This window comes from Apaloderma vittatum, unplaced genomic scaffold (genome assembly GCF_000703405.1).
Source record: "Apaloderma vittatum isolate BGI_N311 unplaced genomic scaffold, ASM70340v1 scaffold34382, whole genome shotgun sequence".
NCBI lineage: Eukaryota > Metazoa > Chordata > Aves > Trogoniformes > Trogonidae > Apaloderma > Apaloderma vittatum.
Window position 1 is genome coordinate 1,343 of NW_009705925.1, and position 18,519 is coordinate 19,861.

General features: G+C 36.0%; 1 protein-coding gene across 1 annotated transcript in view; it reads left to right on the forward strand.

The window, feature by feature from the left end:
* Positions 1–394: 394 nt before the first annotated feature.
* C5 (complement component 5) overlaps positions 395–18,519 on the forward strand; it is a gene marked incomplete at its 5' end in the record, with an annotated part of 21,576 nt that continues 3,451 nt past the window's right edge. The window contains 32 exons of the mRNA XM_009865598.1: positions 395–587; positions 1,035–1,197; positions 1,811–1,881; positions 2,477–2,568; positions 4,379–4,461; positions 4,970–5,060; positions 5,366–5,471; positions 6,086–6,212; positions 6,562–6,677; positions 6,894–7,094; positions 7,619–7,822; positions 8,281–8,490; positions 8,663–8,812; positions 9,034–9,163; positions 9,441–9,506; positions 10,084–10,284; positions 10,951–11,041; positions 11,426–11,502; positions 12,125–12,264; positions 12,470–12,691; positions 12,845–12,905; positions 13,492–13,581; positions 13,854–14,066; positions 14,213–14,288; positions 14,521–14,680; positions 15,111–15,206; positions 15,498–15,669; positions 16,219–16,424; positions 17,186–17,338; positions 17,700–17,762; positions 17,871–17,952; positions 18,423–18,474. Of these exons, the coding sequence (XP_009863900.1) occupies positions 395–587; positions 1,035–1,197; positions 1,811–1,881; positions 2,477–2,568; positions 4,379–4,461; positions 4,970–5,060; positions 5,366–5,471; positions 6,086–6,212; positions 6,562–6,677; positions 6,894–7,094; positions 7,619–7,822; positions 8,281–8,490; positions 8,663–8,812; positions 9,034–9,163; positions 9,441–9,506; positions 10,084–10,284; positions 10,951–11,041; positions 11,426–11,502; positions 12,125–12,264; positions 12,470–12,691; positions 12,845–12,905; positions 13,492–13,581; positions 13,854–14,066; positions 14,213–14,288; positions 14,521–14,680; positions 15,111–15,206; positions 15,498–15,669; positions 16,219–16,424; positions 17,186–17,338; positions 17,700–17,762; positions 17,871–17,952; positions 18,423–18,474 (4,158 nt within the window). The remainder of the gene's footprint in view (positions 588–1,034; positions 1,198–1,810; positions 1,882–2,476; positions 2,569–4,378; positions 4,462–4,969; positions 5,061–5,365; positions 5,472–6,085; positions 6,213–6,561; positions 6,678–6,893; positions 7,095–7,618; positions 7,823–8,280; positions 8,491–8,662; positions 8,813–9,033; positions 9,164–9,440; positions 9,507–10,083; positions 10,285–10,950; positions 11,042–11,425; positions 11,503–12,124; positions 12,265–12,469; positions 12,692–12,844; positions 12,906–13,491; positions 13,582–13,853; positions 14,067–14,212; positions 14,289–14,520; positions 14,681–15,110; positions 15,207–15,497; positions 15,670–16,218; positions 16,425–17,185; positions 17,339–17,699; positions 17,763–17,870; positions 17,953–18,422; positions 18,475–18,519) is intronic.

The window sequence follows — 18,519 nt, forward strand, 5'->3', positions numbered from 1 at the left end:
GAAAAGTGTTGGTGGTATTTCTGTTCATCCACAGCAGAAGCCAAACACGGTTCTATCCCAACTCGTTAGTATCTTGGTTTGCTGTCTGTTGTCATTGACACTATGACCATTTTAATATATTTTTTTGTTTTACTATTTTCTGGAACAACTTTTGGCCAAGAGAATATGTAAGTAAAGCAAATATGGAATTTACTGGAAATGTTATTTGATTGTGGTCTGCTATTTTTGGTAAATAGATACAGAATTTAAGTAGAGCCAATACTTTTTTTAACGAGAATAACTTAGCCGAGTTACCTTGCTTGCTTTAATGGTGGATGTGTAAGTGAATTACAGATGGAAATCTGAAAGAAATACGGTTCCGTTACCCTTTTTTTGTTTTATATTTCATGTACAGATATGTCCTTACAGCACCAAAGATCTTTCGAGTTGGGGCATCAGAGAAAGTTGTAGTGCAAGCTTTTGGTTATGAAAAGGAGTTTATGGTCAATGTTGCCCTAAGAAGCTTTCCAGATAAGCTCACTGTTTATGCTTCCGGCCATATTTCCTTAACTCCAGCCAACAAGTTCCAAAATGCTGCAACTTTAACAGTAAGGAATGCAGACTTTTCTTGGGTTTGTGTTTGTTTTTTTTATTGTCACATTCAGTTGTAAGTGTTAAAACAGATTATGGTAAGATTTCAGTTGTTTAAGCTGGGCAGGGAAGCTTAGTGCCCTGACTTCTCAGTTGGCCACATGTAGTTTATTTCATTTTAGGTTTCACCTGGGGTGATGCCTCCCTGGAGGTGCTTCTCACCTGGTTTTCCTTTTCAGCCAGAATATCTTTCACCAAACTATGGCCACAGCAGCAACTTTGGTGGGGCTGAGATTCGTCACATATATGAATGGAAGTCTGAAAATTTATACTCTCAGAACCTTATTTAACAACAGGATAGTAGTTGCTGTTCAGATAGTATTCTCCACAAAAAAACAGAATGGCAAAAAGTAACTGAAAAACATTTTGGTATTCTTAAAAAATCTTTATTTCATCTCCCCCAGCTTCAACCAACAGATTTACCAAGAACAGAAAATTCAGTCAAGTATGTGTATTTGGAAGCTGTTTCTCCACATTTTACAAGATTAAAAAAAATTCTCATTTCCTATGAGAATGGATTTCTTTTTATTCATACAGACAAACCGATTTATACTCCTGATCAGTCAGGTAAATAGCTCTTATTTCTGTTGGCTGTTATTTAGTTTTTAAAGTCTGTTGACTTTGCCAAGGAATTAGGATTTAAATGTCCCTTAAGCGGTCGGTTATGTTGTATTGCTATCAGCTGCTATTTAGTTTTTTAATCAGCAAATTAATATTTTGAACTCTTTGATCGTACTGTAGAAATTAATCACTTCTCCCTATATCCTCTCAGTCCCTGCCCTCTGCAGCCTAAACGACTAATGTGTGAAGGATTTTCCCAGGAATATGTTAAAAATACTTGTGAAGAAATCATGAGCAAGTCATTGATTTCATGTAGATTAAAGCTCTTAAAAAAATTCGCTAGGATTGTGGTGGTAAAAAATTATGCACACTGTGATGATTCAATGTGAAGGAGGGGTGATGCAGGGTCTTTTGTTGCCAGCATGAATAAACAGTGTTTGGACACCATACTGATAAAAAGGAAAGAACATTTGGTAAATACTGAAACTGTAAGAAGTTAGTAGGGATAAAAGGTTGGGATTTGTGCCTGTTTTGTTTGTTTGCTTGGGCTGGTTTGTTTTTCTTTTTTTGAATCTCTAGAATGGCATGACTTTGAGATTTATTGTAATAATTCTTGCAGTGAAAGTCAGGGTTTACTCTCTAAATGAAGAACTGCGGCCAGCTCGGCGAGAAACTGTCCTAACTTTTGTGGTACGTTGTAATGGATCTTAATATTCTTTAGATCCCAAAACCAATAAATGTAGTTAGGTCATAAATCAGTATTGCAATCAATATTTAATAAACCCATTATATTTTTTGCTGGTAGCCAGACACCTTTTAAGAGATCTGAAAATGACTTTGCACAGTTGGATAGAGGTTTTCAAGTCCAAGATCTGAAACTGTTAAAGAGTGGAAAAGACAAGAAATATGGTTTAGCTTCACTATTTTGGGAAAAAATTTTGGAGGGAATTTTACTAATGTATGATTTTCATACTGTTGTTTATTTCATTTAAGATATAAAAATAATCAGTATCTATTCTTTAGCCTTTAACAATAGGCTTGTTATTAGAGTAACTTTTAGCAATTTAAAGCATTGTGTAGTAACAGCTTTTAATTGTTGAAACCACAGCAGAATGTTCCATCAAGATTTCAGTCTGAGTTGTTTCTAAAAATGTTTGGTTTTCATGTTGTGAAATGGGAAAAACTCTAAAACTTATAGCCAGGCTCCCACTGAAATCACATAATGGGTTTTCCTTTTGGTAAGGGATACACGTAACAGCTGATTCTTTCCTTTTGTAATTTCAAGGATCCTGAGGAAGTAAAAGTGGATACTATAGAAGAAGAAGATTTTACTGGAATAGTTTCTTTTCCTGACTTCAAGATTCCTCCTAATCCTAAGTAGATTTATTTAATGCTTTTTGAGAATTATTAACAAAATACTGCCTTTCCTTAAAGACTGTCAGGTGTCATTTGCTCCATGCAGAGTGTGCATGACGTGAAACTTGGAGATTTCTAACGTTTCACATAGCATGTAACCATGGTTTAAATAAGAAACTTATGACCAAGTTTTCAGTTGACTTCCAAACTAGCATTTGTCTCCTGAAGCCAAGTAGGAAAATAGATGGCACATGCTCACTGTAATGAGAGAAAGTGAGGAGATGTGAGTGAAAATACTGGTGATAAAACTGAAATTAAAAACCAGTTAGTGGTAGGTTTGTCCTGCTCCATTAAAAGGAAAGACTAATCAATACTAAAACTTTTTAAGAAAAAATGTCGAAGATGTATTGATTTTAAGGAGGGGAAACATTCACATTTCATACATATATTCATACTAGCATTTTTCCAGTAATGATGGCATGCAAAATAAATACCTCTTCAGTTCTCCTTTCAGTCTTGAGAGGGTGCTGAAGCTTCACTGAGTTGGCAGAAAGATGCTAGCAGGTGCTTGGAAAAATGATTTTTGACTGATTTCTTTTTCATTAGGGACTTGGCAATAATTTCAGTCTCAGTAAAAATTAATTTTGTATCCTTCCAGAAGCTGAGTATCAGTTAACAGTAGATTTGCATTATTTTTATCATGGTGCTGCTATATGACCAAAGGATAGTAGAAATCGATTTCCTGTGGATTACGATGTACATTGCAGTTGCACCTCAGCGCTCTAGTCGAAGAGAGAAGGACCCTGACAGGAGTCTGCATGAGTCCTTTTGTGCATTTTCTTGGCTGATATATGTGACAAATAGGTTTTTCAGTGTAGATGCATGTACCTGTTTTGTGTCTATGCAAGAATTAATGTGCTTAATCCTTTTTCACAGTATATATATGTCAAGTTACTCTTCATTTCTTGATCCAGCCTGAACTCTAAGTGGTTCCATATAACAAACTTAATTGCTTTTTTCTGTGGAATTTTTGGATTGCTTATTATTGTAATTTAAAACCTTATAAATGGATTAAGAGTTTGCCTTGGTTTAACCAGCAAACTGATAACTGGTCATACCCTCCAGTCTTCTTGTCATTTTCAAAGAAAAAACCTACATTTTCCACTTACATTGAGCGCATTTAGCTAAGTTACAAAAGTGAAAAAGATGAATGGATGTAGTATGCAAAATAAAGCAAACAGAATCAAATTTCTTTGAATGCTAAGATAGGAAGATGTACGTAGATACGCTCTGCACACAGAAGTTCTGTGGCTTTAAGTAAAACAATTGGAAATGAAGGAAATACCTTGAGTGCTTCTAGTGGCAAAGAAAAATCATGCACATTATGGTAAATTGGGTAGGTGATGCATATTAATCCAGCTCATTGCATTGAGACAGGTTTGTAACCACAAAACAGGCAGCTCTGGGTCCTCAGGGAAGTGGTAAGTGAAAGAAGCTAGCAAATAACATCCTAATGACCTGGTCTTCAAAACGTGTCTCTGCTTGTAACAATAAAACAAAAATTCCTGGCAATAGTTGTAATATATGTAATGGCATAATCTTTTCCAATTTATTTCAGTGCTTTAAAGTAAATATCAAATAATTATTAAAATATCAAAGCAGAATCTTCTCAAAGTAGTCATTGAGCATATGCAAAAACTTGGGGCAAAGCGTTTCTTTCTGAATTATTATTAACATTAAATATCATTAAGTAGTAATATGAATTTTTTTCTTTGGCATCTTCAGAATTAATTTTCATCTTAAAAAATGTTCAATGATTGACATTTCGTAGGTATGGAATTTGGAGGATTGAGGCGAAGTATAAGAAGAATTTTGTAACCTCAGCTGTTGCAAAATTTGAAGTTAAGGAATATGGTAAGATGTGCCCATACGTTGAACCTTCATTTTTATATGTTTCTTCAGTGAAATTTGTAGAGAACAGCTGTACACCACAGAGGAAGAAAGTACAGAAGTGCCTGAGGTAACACTGGCTTGCTTATACACGGCGATGGGATGCAGTGAAATGCCAAGTGGCAGGGCCAGTTCACGCTGATCAGTTGTATCGGTGTAAGACTGTATGAGTGCGGTTTGCCTCTAAATAGAGTTGTTTAGTATTGTGTGACATAGTTGCACTAATGCAAAAGGTGGACCCAGGGCAAACAGGGGCAACTCAGTGCTTTAGAACTTGTGCTTCTCTGTGTATGAGCTGACAGCTTGTCTATATAATATTGTAATTCAAATGTATTATGTTACAATGTAGTGATTGAAATAACTTGAAACCAACATAGTTCTTTGATGGCTATGGTGAGGCATCTTTCTGACTACCTGTGGCTTAATATATAAAACCACGTTTAAGTGGCTTTCTTTTCTACTCAATTTCCAGCAATGCCAGGCTTTTCCATCGTCATAGAGCCAGAAAGTAACTTTATTAGTTTTGATAAATTTGAGAACTTCAGGATTGTTGTGAAAGCCAGGTAAGGAAACTGGGCTTTGATTTCTAAATATATGTGTATCATTTAATCTTTTTACCTGAACAATGATTCTCCCATGTCCAGAAGTTTCCTCTTTTACTTCCTTAACAAGCCCTATCATGACAATCCTTTCTACTCTGTAAGAGAAATGGCCCTTTTTAATCTTGCAAAGTGATTGTTTTTCAGCATGTGTTTAAAGCTACACTGACATTTATTTTCTATCTCTTACCTAGGAAGTTACTCTTTTTCAAAATTGAATACTTTGTTGCAGCCATTAAATTAAAAAGCGTTTATATTGTTATTTTCAGCTATTTTTATAATAAAAAGCTTGCAAGTGCTGATGTTTTGCTTCGTTTTGGAGTAATTGAAGAAGCTGGAAAAAGAATGATGCCTCGAGCAATGCATGTAACTAAGGTAAGAAGAAGCAAGCCTAGTTTGTGCAGACTTCATATGCTTAATTCAGGACTGATCCAGTTCCACTAAAGTGCCACCGTTAAATTTGATGATAATGGGTCCCAACTTCAAGCTTGTGTCAACAGCAACTGCCTGCCAACTTTTCCTCTGTAGCGCTGCCGGCAGGGTCACAGAAGTGCGCTGTAAAATGAAACTTGGAGGCAGCGTCTGAGACAGTGTAATTTCAATCTGGTTCAATCAATCCTCTTTTGAGCAAACTGTTGTTGAAATTCCTATGAAGTAACTTTTACACTATCTATTACAGGGTAGGCAAAAGAAACCAAATACAGGATTGATGTAGTAGTAACAGATCCTGATAGGAAACTGACAAACAGATCAAAATTGTCTTGGTATCTGTTCTGCATGCAGACTTTGCAGTATGTGCCATCAGTTGATTGGTTATCAACAACTTTAAAGAATAAAGAATTCTTCATTAAAACATCTCCACCTTGGATTTCCTCTGAAAACAGACAGAAGAGGAACATGATGAAGTTAGAATTTGTGAATGGTGTATCTATCTATACATTATTTCTAAATTAATTACTATAAACTAATGATTTCTATTTCATTTCCAGATTGAAAATGGAGTTGCTGAGATCAATTTTAACAGTAAACATGCAGTGAGTTCTATAGGGATTCAAAGTCTAGAAGAATTGGATGGGTCATATTTATATATTGCGGCATCAGTGTTGGAGTCTACGGGTAAGTTACTTTTTAATTGGTTTTCTTTTTAACATATCTGCAAATATAAACAGAACTAGAAAACAAAATCATATAGTTGACTTCTCTTGTATCACACTTCCTTTAATATTCAAAAGTCCTTCTTCCAAAAACTTGTAAGGAGGGACAGTCCATCTATCTCTGTAAAAGTGTTTAGGGATTAAACTTTTTTCTTTTTTCCAACAATTTATTTTTATGCCAGTGCCAGGATTTGGCTTTTTAGATGCAAGGATTTCTTCATAGCACTCGGGTTGCTCTGCTCTTTGAACGCAAATGGAGAAAACACAGACTCTAGGATATGAGTACTAAAAGGTGCGTAATATTTTGTTAGGTGGCCTCAGCGGTGAAGCAGAATTTTCTGAAGTCAGATTTGCTGTATCTCCTTACAAATTAAGTTTGATTGCTACTCCTCTCTTTGTGAAGCCTGGTCTTCCTTTCTTCATTAAGGTTAGTTACTGCAAGCAGTGTTGTTGCACATTACAATGCAAACCTCATAATGCAGAAGCCATATTCTTTTTTGTATGTACTGCTGTGGGTTTTAACAGGCTTTTCATTTCCATTGACCTTTAAATTTTTTCAGCTTGCTGGTGTAGCAGATTGGAAGTTTTCCCCTTGAAAACTGTCACCATTCATATAAGAAATGTTTTCCATTCTGATGAACAGGTGCAGGTGAAAGATACAGTAGATCACTTTGTTGGAAACGTCCCTGTAACTGTCACTGCAAAATCATTTAGTGAGACACTGGATGAGTCCGAGTTGATATCGGAGGATTCAGAATCTGGGAGAAGAACAACAAGTGTGAATGATGGAACTGCTTTGTTTGTTGCTAATATCCCGCCTGATAGTAAAAGATTGGAGTTTCAAGTGAGTTAAATAATTCCATTGATTTCTTAGAGGGTTTGATTCTGTACTTTTGTGAGGCTTTGCACTCAGGGCTAAGAGTATGTATTTAGAGACTATTAGAAACAAGCAGTTAAGAAATGCAGGTGCCATAATACAACATTAATTCTCTATTAAAGTATTTCCAAATTATTTTGAAACAAAATACTGTAATTTGTCACATACTTATTTCATCATAATAATAATCTTTGAGAGTGCTTCCCTTACTATGTAGGAAGGCATATCATTAACCTTTTCTGCTCTCTGTATGTATGTATGTGCTTCTGCATCACCATGTCACATTTGACTTGGTATTTATAGATCTCTTTGTTAAAGAAAACATGGAAGTCTTGAGTTGGCTGTATTTTATTAGTCCCACTGAATATGTTGCAGAATCCTTTTGATATTGTAATGATTTGTTTTCTTAGGTATAATTCAGTACTTAAACTATTCAGAAGTCAGGGCACATGTTTTTTTATTTTCTCCTTTACATTTTATTGTCTCTTCAGGTAAAAACTGCAGATCCGCATCTTTCAGATGAAAACCAAGCAAGTAAAACCTATGAAGCAAAAGCCTATTCATCATTAAGTCGGAGTTATCTATATATTGACTGGGCTTCAAACCACAGAATACTAGAAGTAGGGGATTTAATAAATATTAATGTATATCCACATAGTCAGTATATTCACAAAATACAGCAATACAGCTATTTGGTAAGTAACAGATGTTTCCATGTAAAATATTGAATTGTAGTTTAATAGATGGTCATAGATGGAAAACCTTGACAATGAAGCAATCCTTGGCATAGAATATGTGCAGCTCAGACAGATGCTTCTTTCATATACGATCTGTCAGTCTTATAGTAAAAAATTGTTAACAGTCTCATGTTTAAATTGTATGCTAAGTTTGCGTTGTTATTCTGTATTTTCACCTGAAATAAACTGGGATTAACAACAATCAGTGCTAGTCTCAAAAGCTATTTCAGGCTTTGAAAATAAGAGATGCGCCTGGACAGCACTTCTCCTTAGGGAATGAGGGAGACTTAGACCCCCTGGTCCCAGATGCTTTTGTGTGTTGGATTGCATCTGCACGTGAGAAATTATTACATGTAAGAAACATATTAAATATAAAACCTGACTTTTCTGATTCTCCCATTATTTTGCTGTTATAGATCATGTCAAAAGGCAAGATAGTAAGCTTTGGTACTCAGAAGAGAATTCCAGACTCGGAATATGATCATCTAACTTTTCAGATAACACAAGAAATGGTTCCTTCAGCACGTCTTGTTGTTTACTACATAATCATAGGAGAAGAAACCGCTGAGTTAGTAGCTGATTCAGTTTGGCTGAATGTGGAACAGAAATGTGGGAATAGTCTTGATGTGAGTAGCAAAGGAGGCACTAAAATTTGTGGGTGTGCATTCATTTTGTGGTCAGATTTTAATTTGGATTTATGCAAGTTCTTTAACACTTCCTTTGCGTGTCTGCCTTCAGATGCGTTTCTTTTGGAGCAACGTGCTTTTAAAATGACGAGTATTTGTTTTCAATTTGTAGATCAAGCTGCAATCAAGCAAAATGATACTAAATCCAGCAGAAGTTGTATCGCTTAACATGAAAACACAGTTCAGTTCCTTGGTTGCTTTGTCATCTATTGACAAAGCAGTGTATGGAGTCACAGGAAGAGGAAAGAGAACAATGGAAAAAGTTAAGTAGTAGCCACAAAAGAAAAACAAGTTGCTGTTCGTTCCCCGTTTGTGTCCTGTGTTCAATGAGCCTAAAAATAGTCAGAAGAGCAATTTAATCCAGAACAAAAGTTGCTGGTTTTAATCTGACAGTTCACTGAAGTGGCCTTTCTGCAAGTCTAACTCATTCATCATATGATATATTCCACGTTTCAGTTAGCTGCTGCTGTGTTTTTTCCTCAGATAATGCTGCGTTTGGAAAAGAGTGACCTTGGGTGTGGTGCTGGAGGAGGACGGAACAACGTTGATGTGTTCCACATGGCTGGGCTTACATTTATAACTAACGCAAATGCTGATGATTCAGATGAAGCAGGTATATTCCTTTGTTCTGAGCATGAAATTACGGGTTTTCTTTTCTGAAATATTCTACTGTTACTCTCACTTACTCTGTTGCAACTTAATTGAATTAATAGCGAATGCATATACTAAAGATTTTTCAGGGAGCAAAACATGATTTGTAATTCTGTGACTGAAATGAAAATACTTTGCTATTTTAATTACATAAAAGTCACCCAAGTTTGGAATGTGATTGCATGGAATTATTATTACAAAAAAGTCACGTCTTGTGTACTTATTTAATTTTTGAACAGGTGAAACTTGCATTGAAGTTTTAAGAACCAAACGGTCTAACTACAATGCGCAGATATTCAAACAAGGTATATAATTACGTATAAGTATGTAATTATGAAAAAAAAAGTCAAGTCCACTAGAAAATAGAGTCTGAGTGTTTGCTTTTAATTATTGTTATTTTAAGGTAGTGGAGAGAGACTGACAAATATGGTAGATGACTTTAGAGGTGACCTCTTTTATAAAGCCTCTCAGCCATATGCTGAATTTGAAGTCGACAAGGTTTAAGTACACACTGGAAATACAGCGTATGTTTAAGATCTTTTCCTTTTCTGAAGAGACATAGCCTGAAAACTTACAATACTATCATATAGCATCTTTTTCCAGTGACCACCTGCAGGGAGCAAGCTCGCCAGAAGAATCTGAGACTGTTAAATCTTAAAATGTAGTACAACTCCTCTTATCTAATATATATTTTTAATTCAGAGAAGTAATGATTGTGTGTCACTAGCTTTTGAAAAATTGCAAGTTTATGTTCATCGTCAAATCTGTAACTTCACTGAAATTCTGCAAATTTTATAAATATGTTCAGCATAATGAGCTAAGATGCGTTCAGAAAGAAGAACATCATGTCAAGGAAGGCAATTATTTTTTTCATTATTTCAGTGTCCAAATACAAAAGTGCAGAAATTCGAAGCTGCTGCGTGGGTGGAGTAAGAGCATACCCAGTCGGTCAGAGTTGCAGGGATAGAGCTCAGCGAATTCAGAACAGTGAAGAGTGCATTTCTGCATTCATAGCTTGTTGTGAATTTGCAAACAAGCTGCGGGAGAAAGAGCCTAATAAGCTTGTAACATTGGCGAGAATGCGTAAGTATGAGACTTTTAACTCTCCTGTGGACATGTGGTGAAACACTTCCAGCAGAATATGGGTAAAAACAGAGGTGATAGCTTTGTTAATCTGTTAACCCCTCCATGCTATCTGTCAGGGTTTTTCCAGAAAGAATTTTACCAGTCACCAAATACCTGAGGAGGGGCAGGAGAGCAGTTCTTCATTCTCTTAAGAGCTATATTCTCTTGACCCATCTTTGGGAGAAGCAGAGCGGTCATAGGAGCTCATCATTGCCTCCGAAGGCACTGCTAAACCTGAATACTAAATTTCAATCCTTTTCCCAGACCCAAAACAGCCAGTGGGTAATGTCTTGGGAAAGATCGGTGGGAGTGCAAAATTTCGTGTCTCCCATTCTTTCGCTATAGTTGCTTATTAACAACTTCACTTGTCTGAATATTGGACAGATACTCACATGTGAAAAGAGATGAGGTGGGATTTACACAGACTTTTGACTGAGGGTACTCAGATACCTTTTTTTTTTTATTTTTTTTTTTTCCCCCCTTGCATCAGGACTAAACTGAGGCAAGTAAGCAGAACACAGTGTCACGGAAGAAAATTACAATGTTTTTGAAGCCTTTGGTGGAAAGCCATTGGCAGATGATTTAGTTGAGTTTCTTTGTTTTTTACTTCAGATTTTGCTTCAGATTTGGCTTCTGTCTTGGAAATGGATGTGGCAGAAGTTCGTAGCTACTTCCCTGAAAGCTGGTTATGGGAAGTTCACCAAGTTTCTTCAAGGTACTACTTTTCTTAAATCAGTTACCAACATTTGACTTAGTCATCAGGTTTAAAAAAAGTAAATGCTAAAATTGAATGGGGGCTAAAATGCAGTGCTACACAAACAAGCTGTTCCTGCCCTGTTTCCCTTCATGCAGAATGTGATGTCTGGTGCCCAGATTGCTGAGTCACTTTGACCTTGCTAAACACCAGCTTTTGTAAAGTCAAGTTTATTGAAAGAAAAAGCAAAGAGTCCCGTTTTCTAAATATGCTCTCGTATCTTGTCTTCCCTAAGTCTCTCTTAGATGTTAGTCTGGGCCCATACTCTCTTTTTTGTTGCTTCGCTGTTGGTGTTAACAGGTGGCTACTGATAATGTATAAATGTACTAACGCTTTTAAACACAGGTCAAAGACTCTGTCTGTCACCTTGCCTGATTCACTGACTACCTGGGAAATACAAGGTGTTGGCATTTCTGATCAAGGTAGGTACTGCAACCTAATTAGATTGTAGCCAAAGAATTTGGGAGCTTTTCCATTTGGATTTTGCACAACCTCTCATTGCAATTGGCCTGTATGTTGTAAAATATTCATTTTTGGGTTGATAAATAGGAAAAGAAAGCATCAAAATACATATTTTAGGGAAAGGAAATTAGTTCATTTCTTGCTATGAATGTAAGTTGCTGGGAAAACAAACCCTGTCTTGTGTTTGACAGTGGCCCGTTAATAAATGACTAAGAAGAATATAAGAACAAGCAGTGAGTGACTTTTCCCTGGCACAACTTTGCAATGTCCTCCTGGACTCTGGACTCAGGGACTTGAGGAGAGGAAGAAACAAATTTTCAGATAGACATGGCAATCCAAACAGAAAATTTGTTTCTTGCTTTGGGAGGAAGGAGAAGCCCAAAGAACTGGTGTGTCAGCATATGTGGAGGGTGGGAGACAGCAACTTGGAACAGGAAGCAAGAGCCTGGTCGCTTTTAAAAAAGCCTGGATATTTTCAAAGTACAGATTGCAAAGTGCTAAGTCATGTGAAGACTTTTTTTTGAGCCTGTCTGTCAGAAGGGTGAATAAGATAATCTGCTCTTATGGTTTTCATTTTCTTAGGTGTCTGTGTTGCTGCACCACTGGAAGTGCAAGTTGTAAAAGATATATTCCTGAGCGTTTATGTTCCTTACTCTGTGGTGCGAGGAGAACAAATTGAGTTAAAAGGATCAGTTTATAACCATAGAGCTTCTGCAATTCAGGTAATTTTTGGTCTTAATGAGTTATTTGTTAGTGCATCTCTAGTGCAAGTAATAGAAATTCCAAAGTTAGTAATGCTTGCTCATTGTAAACAGCAAAGTTATACCACAGTAATAGAATGATCATTACAGTATTTCAGTGGCCTTAATATTTCTCTGGTGTTGTACCTGTCACAGAAGTGAAATTTAAAATCTTTCTGCATTTCAGTTCTGTGTTAAAATAGCAGGTGGAAATGGAATCTGTTCGTTTGGAGATTCTGCGACTACTGGGTCGAGGATACGCAGCTGTAATTTTAAGACTCTGGATAGCGGTTCTTCATCACCGGTTACCTTCAGAATACTTCCTTTGGAATTAGGTCTTCATACCATCAACTTCACATTGCTGGCAGCCAGGAACAGTGAAATTGTAGTGAAAACTTTACGTGTAGTGGTAAGGAAAAAAAAAAGCAAAATATTTGCAGTGTTTTTGTATTTCGTACTGTCACCAAAAAAAAAAATACATTAAATCAAGATATTTAAGCTAATATATTTGATTAAGCAAAAGTGTTTCCATTTTCTACTTCTTTCCTCTTGATGATTTCAGCCAGAAGGCATTAAGAGAGAAGTTCATGCAGGTTTCACTTTGGATCCACAGGGTATTTATGGTAAGAGAATGAATCATATATGTCTTTACTTCATTTATTTTTTCTTATTCTTGATTCACAGTGATCAAGTTTTCTCTAATGTGAAAATATTGGCATTTCTCCTTCTTGAAATATCTCCTGTCCTTTCACTAACACATTCACCTCAAATTCGCTATTCTCTCAAAAAAGTACTTGGATTAATTTCTTAAAGGAGTTTTTATATGTATCTGTTTCTATGATGTGATATTAAGCTTTTCTCAGTGTGCTTGAAAATGAGTTAGCAGATGCTTTATTAATGAAAATATAATATGTTCCAATTTAACCAGAGATGAATCTGAAACCACAAAACCTAGGTCCAAATAAGAATTTTTTTTCTCAATAAAAAAGACAAAAGGAAGATTAAAACTTTTGTTCTTTTTTAAAGGTTGATACCATTTGCATATGCATTTGGGCTTATTCCTGATTTCTCAGATAGTTGTAACCTTTAAGTCTGGCCGTTATACCTGAATCATCTATTGATTTAGATTGTGCAGTGTGAGATATATATATATATGTGCGTGTGTGTGTGTGTGCGCGCGTATATATACACACACGTTTTCAATTCTAGGTTCGCTCAAGAGACGACAAGAATTTCGATACAAAATCCCATTAAATCTAGTCCCTAAAACAAGAATTGATAGAAGTGTCAGTGTAAAAGGTAAGTTGAATTGAAACTTTTTGTTTACTGCACGTGTGATTTCTGTACATATGTTCTTTTTCTCTGATTTTGTACTCTTTTGTTTAAATTTATCTGAATTTATTCCTTGGTTCTCCCTCTTTCGAGAAAAGGCTTTGCAATTTTGCTACCTTTCTGTGTAGCATTTTAAATACTTTATGCAGAATGATCACTTATAAGAATCAGTGAGATTCAGCTCTTGGATTCACTTTCATGATTTCTCATTTAAATAAATTTTGGTTTTCTTTCCACAGGACATCTTATGGGTGAAACAATCTCCACAGTCCTCAGTCCTAGTGGTCTCAGTAGTCTTACAAACCTGCCAAAGGGCAGTGCAGAGGCAGAGCTGATGAGTATTGCCCCAGTGTTTTATGTGTTTCGCTACTTGGAAGAGTCAAATAACTGGCATTTACTAGGTCCTGAAATGTTAACTACAAGAACTCAAATGAGGAGGAAGATGAAAGAAGGTAGAAAAATGTAGTCACTTCTCTTGCTTCAGATTTGTAGAGGGGCATAAACTCTGTTGAATGAGAAAGATCATGTATCTGAGTGAGCAAAGATTTTAATATAAATCTCTTTTCGTAACTTATTTTCTGTCTAATATATCCCTTAGGAATCGTGAGCATCTTGTCGTTCAGAAACGCTGACTTCTCATATAGCATGTGGAAGAACGGGCAAGGTAGCACATGGTGAGTTAAAAAGATCTTTCACTCATTTGTTAAGGTAAATTTTAAAAAAGATTTAAAAAATGAAATTTTTAATTTGTTCCATTAAATTTAAAATTCATGTGCAATACTGCTGTGATCTGTGGCAGCGTGTAGATACCTGAATCATAAATAGCGCGAATTTGTGTCTCACCTTTAATGACGTGGTAGTATCTGCTAATCAAAACAAATGCAATCTGTTTTATTTCCCTGGCAGGTTGACAGCTTTTGCTTTAAGGGTTCTCGGACAAGTTAGTCAGTATATAAATCTTGACCAAATTTCTGTTTGTAATTCACTTCTGTGGCTGATTGAGAGCTGTCAAATGCCAGATGGGTCATTCAGTGAATTTTCAAATTACCAACCAGTGAAACTACAGGTATGAAAACCAAACATTTTCTGTGCATATGTAGTAAAAGCTGAAGCCACTAGAAGGTGATGTGTGCTAGGAATGCAAGTTATTTTAGGCTGCATTTCACCAGAATGCCTATTCAAGGCAATTTTGCTAGATTTGCCTTTTTTCTAAATTCGTTTAAAGAACAGCATAATCTTGCAAACCTTTCTGTTAGAAAAAAAAATTATGTGGATTGATTTTACGATATAATAGTCCTAGCTTGCCAATAACTATGTATTTTGATCTCTTTTTTACAGATAATGTATTATCTTCAAGAATTCATATATTTTCAGGTTAAACAAATTGATATTTCTTACAGGAATGTCTATTGTTTCCTCACCTAAACCGTAGAAAGTTCTGTTTATTTAAATTAACTGTTGTTTCTATTTAATTATACTTATATTTGATTTTGTAGGGTAAACTACCTAGAGAAGCTAAAGAAAAAGCTTTGTATCTCACAGCATTTTCTGTAATTGGAATTGAGAAGTCAATTAAAATATGTCCCACTCAGGTAAATAATACTTTTATTTCTGCTGGCGGTCGTGTTTTGGGATTCTAATTTCTTCCATTTTCTTTAACATTTGTTCAAAGAAATCAAGAAGCTTTTTTGAAGGTAAAGATTTATTTGCTCTGTTAGTCTTTGTCTTTCAAAATCAGTAGAAGAACAATATTGAAATTCTGGATCACCTTATTATAAGGTGCATTGCAGGAGATATTATATATACACCTGTATGGTCTGATAGATGTGTTTCTTTAAACGTAAGTGTAATAGATATAAGCTGTAGCCTGTTCATCTTTTCAGAAAATACACGATGCTAAAAATAAAGCAGGAGATTATTTGATGAAAAATGTGCGTTCTGCTCAGAGCCCCTTTACTATGGCAATAGCTTCGTACGCTTTAGCTCTTGTGGATGTGAACCACCAGGCTGCACAATCAGCGTTCTCTGCACTGAAGAAGGAGGCATCTGTCATAGGTACTAGTGAATTCTCTCCATCTGTAGTGTAGCAGGCTCTCAGGTAGGCTGCTCTGCTAGTATTTTTAAATTCTCTAAGGTGCTGGCGCTCCGTGGAATGTGAATTTCAGTGATACTTGCTTTGGCATGAGCGAGCTTTTAGTCTTGTGCAGTTCAGAATTTTTGCTAGATTGAATCCTGGACTCAGACTGTTCTCTGCCAAGTAATGATTTCTACTGGAACAGACAAGCTTCGTCCTGTCTGTTGAAAGTGGTTTTAAACAAAATAAATTTAAAATCTGTATTCCATTTGTTTGCTCACTCTATCGCTGTCCCGGCCTATATTCAGATAGACATAAGAAGCTTTGCCTCAGGTCTGTTTATCATCAGTTTCTAGTATAAACATCAGACTTACTAGTGTAAGAGAAGTCTTTCTCCTGTTAAATGCAGAGTGAGTCCCTCCTTTTCTCCTTGACCTGAGTAGTCAATACTTCACCTGGTGTAGTCTGGGGAGAGTTGTTGCTGTATTTGGTGTATTTCAATCTGAAACCTTCCTTCTGTACCATTGTAGGTGACCCTCCTATTTATCGTTTTTGGAAAGATACTTTCAAAGAAGTAGACCAGCGCACCCCCAGCTCTTTTACTGCACAAATGGTTGAAACTACAGCATATGCCTTGCTTACTGCTTTGCTAAGAGGGGACAAAAACTATGCTAATCCAATCATCAGATGGTTGTCTGAAGAACAGAGATACGGTGGAGGATTTTATTCAACTCAGGTGAGCTTTTAAATATTTCGTTCTCATTCTTCAAGTACCAAAATCTGAGGTGTCTGAAGAGGGTGGTAATATTAGGTGACCACGTTGACAACTGCAGTGTCCTGTGTATGGGACTGATATCAAGCGACTCTGTTGCCATGATATTGTCTCTGGGAAATGTGACTTCTTTACATGAAGTCTATTATAAAAAGTTTGCAAGCTGATTTCACTGACTTCAGATCTATGGAATGAAATGAGGTGTAGGAGAAAAACTGTTTTCCTAGGTTTTTTTATAAAACAGAATATTTCATTTCATGACATGGTATTTGTTCTTGTTTTCCACAACAATAGAATGCAGTGTAAGAAGGTATGCTACTGACTGTGTTAGTAGGCATGAACAGACTGAAAGCCAAGTGAAGGTTGCCAGATTTCTAATACACTATCACATAGTCATGCTATCTAGAATGTTACAAATCCTGCAACCTCCCTTTTTGAAAATTATTAAAAATTTATGAAGAAGCTGATGCATGCTGTGTTCATCTGTTGCCATTTGCTTGCTGCCTTTGTAGTACTTGTATTCAATTCTTTAAATTGCACAACTGTGTCTGTGAGTAGGGTGTTACAGATGTTACTGCCGTGCTGAGACACTGCAAAGCTGTTTAGCTAGTAATGGTTAATGTTACTTGTAATCGGTTTGAGGGGCCAAAAGGAAATTGCTTTGTAATACATGTTCACTTCTTTTTAATTTTTGGAATTAATTCTTCATGACTGATTTCTGGCAGGACACAATTAACGCCCTTGAGGCCTTGACTGAATATTCCCTTCTTGTCAAACGGCTTAATTTGGACATGAGTGTTAAGGTGGCTTACAAAACCCATGGAGACCTCGAGGTGCTTAAACTAACAGAAGATAATTTCGTGGGAAGAACTCTGACAGTGAGTAAACAGTATCACTCTTGAAAAGAGAAGGCAGAATTCTTAGCTACTCGTTAAATACTTGTTTGAGCTTTGAAATTGCCACTAAAATATCTTTTTCTTCTAATAAACTGGTAGTAATTTGGTGTAGCAAATGTTTAAGGAGTTTGCTTATCTGCTAATTAATGCATTTGAATAATTGTTTAAATTTAGTATCTCTGCTTCTTCCTATGAAGTTTTTTTTGTAGTCAGTTTGTAGCATCAGATCTTAATGTGTATTTAAAATGCAGAAAAGACAATCAGATCGTCTGACCTGAATTGTTGCTAATAGCACTGTCTTTATTATTAGCTTCAAACTTTTTGTTTAACATTAACCCCTTAGGTACCTGTGGAGGATGACATCTATGTGAGCACAGGAAGCAGCACTGGCATAGCTACAGTAAATGTAAGCAGGCAACCAATTTTTTAAATGGAATCTCTTGTTTATTAATATTAACACTGGAAAATTAACTGATTTTTCTTTTTTACTTCTAATTTATTTGTATGTGTGTAGGTGAGGACAGTATATAATACGATTGGCACTTCTGAAGAGTCCTGTAACTTTGAATTGAAAATTGTTCCAAAGAGAGATGATGGTAAAGGGTTAATATGGTTTTAAATATTAATACTCAGATCAGTGCAAAGGAGGGAGGAAAAAAGCTCCTTATTTGTTTAACAAAGTGTTTCTTTTTAGGAATGAAATTATAATAAATTCTCCTGTGTTCTAAGTGCAAAAGTGGGAAAAAATTGCTAGAAACCTTTTTAGTCCTTGAAACTATTGCCTTCTTGTGAATAGAATTAATTTTTAATGTATTTTTCTGTTCAGTGCATTTTTATTCACTTGTAGAAGAGTTTTTGCAGTTGAGGGAATGAGGAATGCAAACTTATAGCAGGAGAAACAAATATGGTGGAGGATGAGGATTTATAGCAAGCTGTACCAGGTACCAAGAGTTCTAGTCCAGGTACCAATGCAACAGGGTATTATGAAAATGCTTGATGAGATTTTTGGCTTGCTCTTTCTGAGGAGTTATGAAATTACTTACTTAACTGTACTTGATATGAAAAGGTTACAGAAGAGAAGATGGTGAGCCGCTTGGGCGCTTAGAGGCTTGTGCAAAGTAAGTGCAGCTGATGGGGGGTTTGGTTGTTTTTCTTCTTTCCCT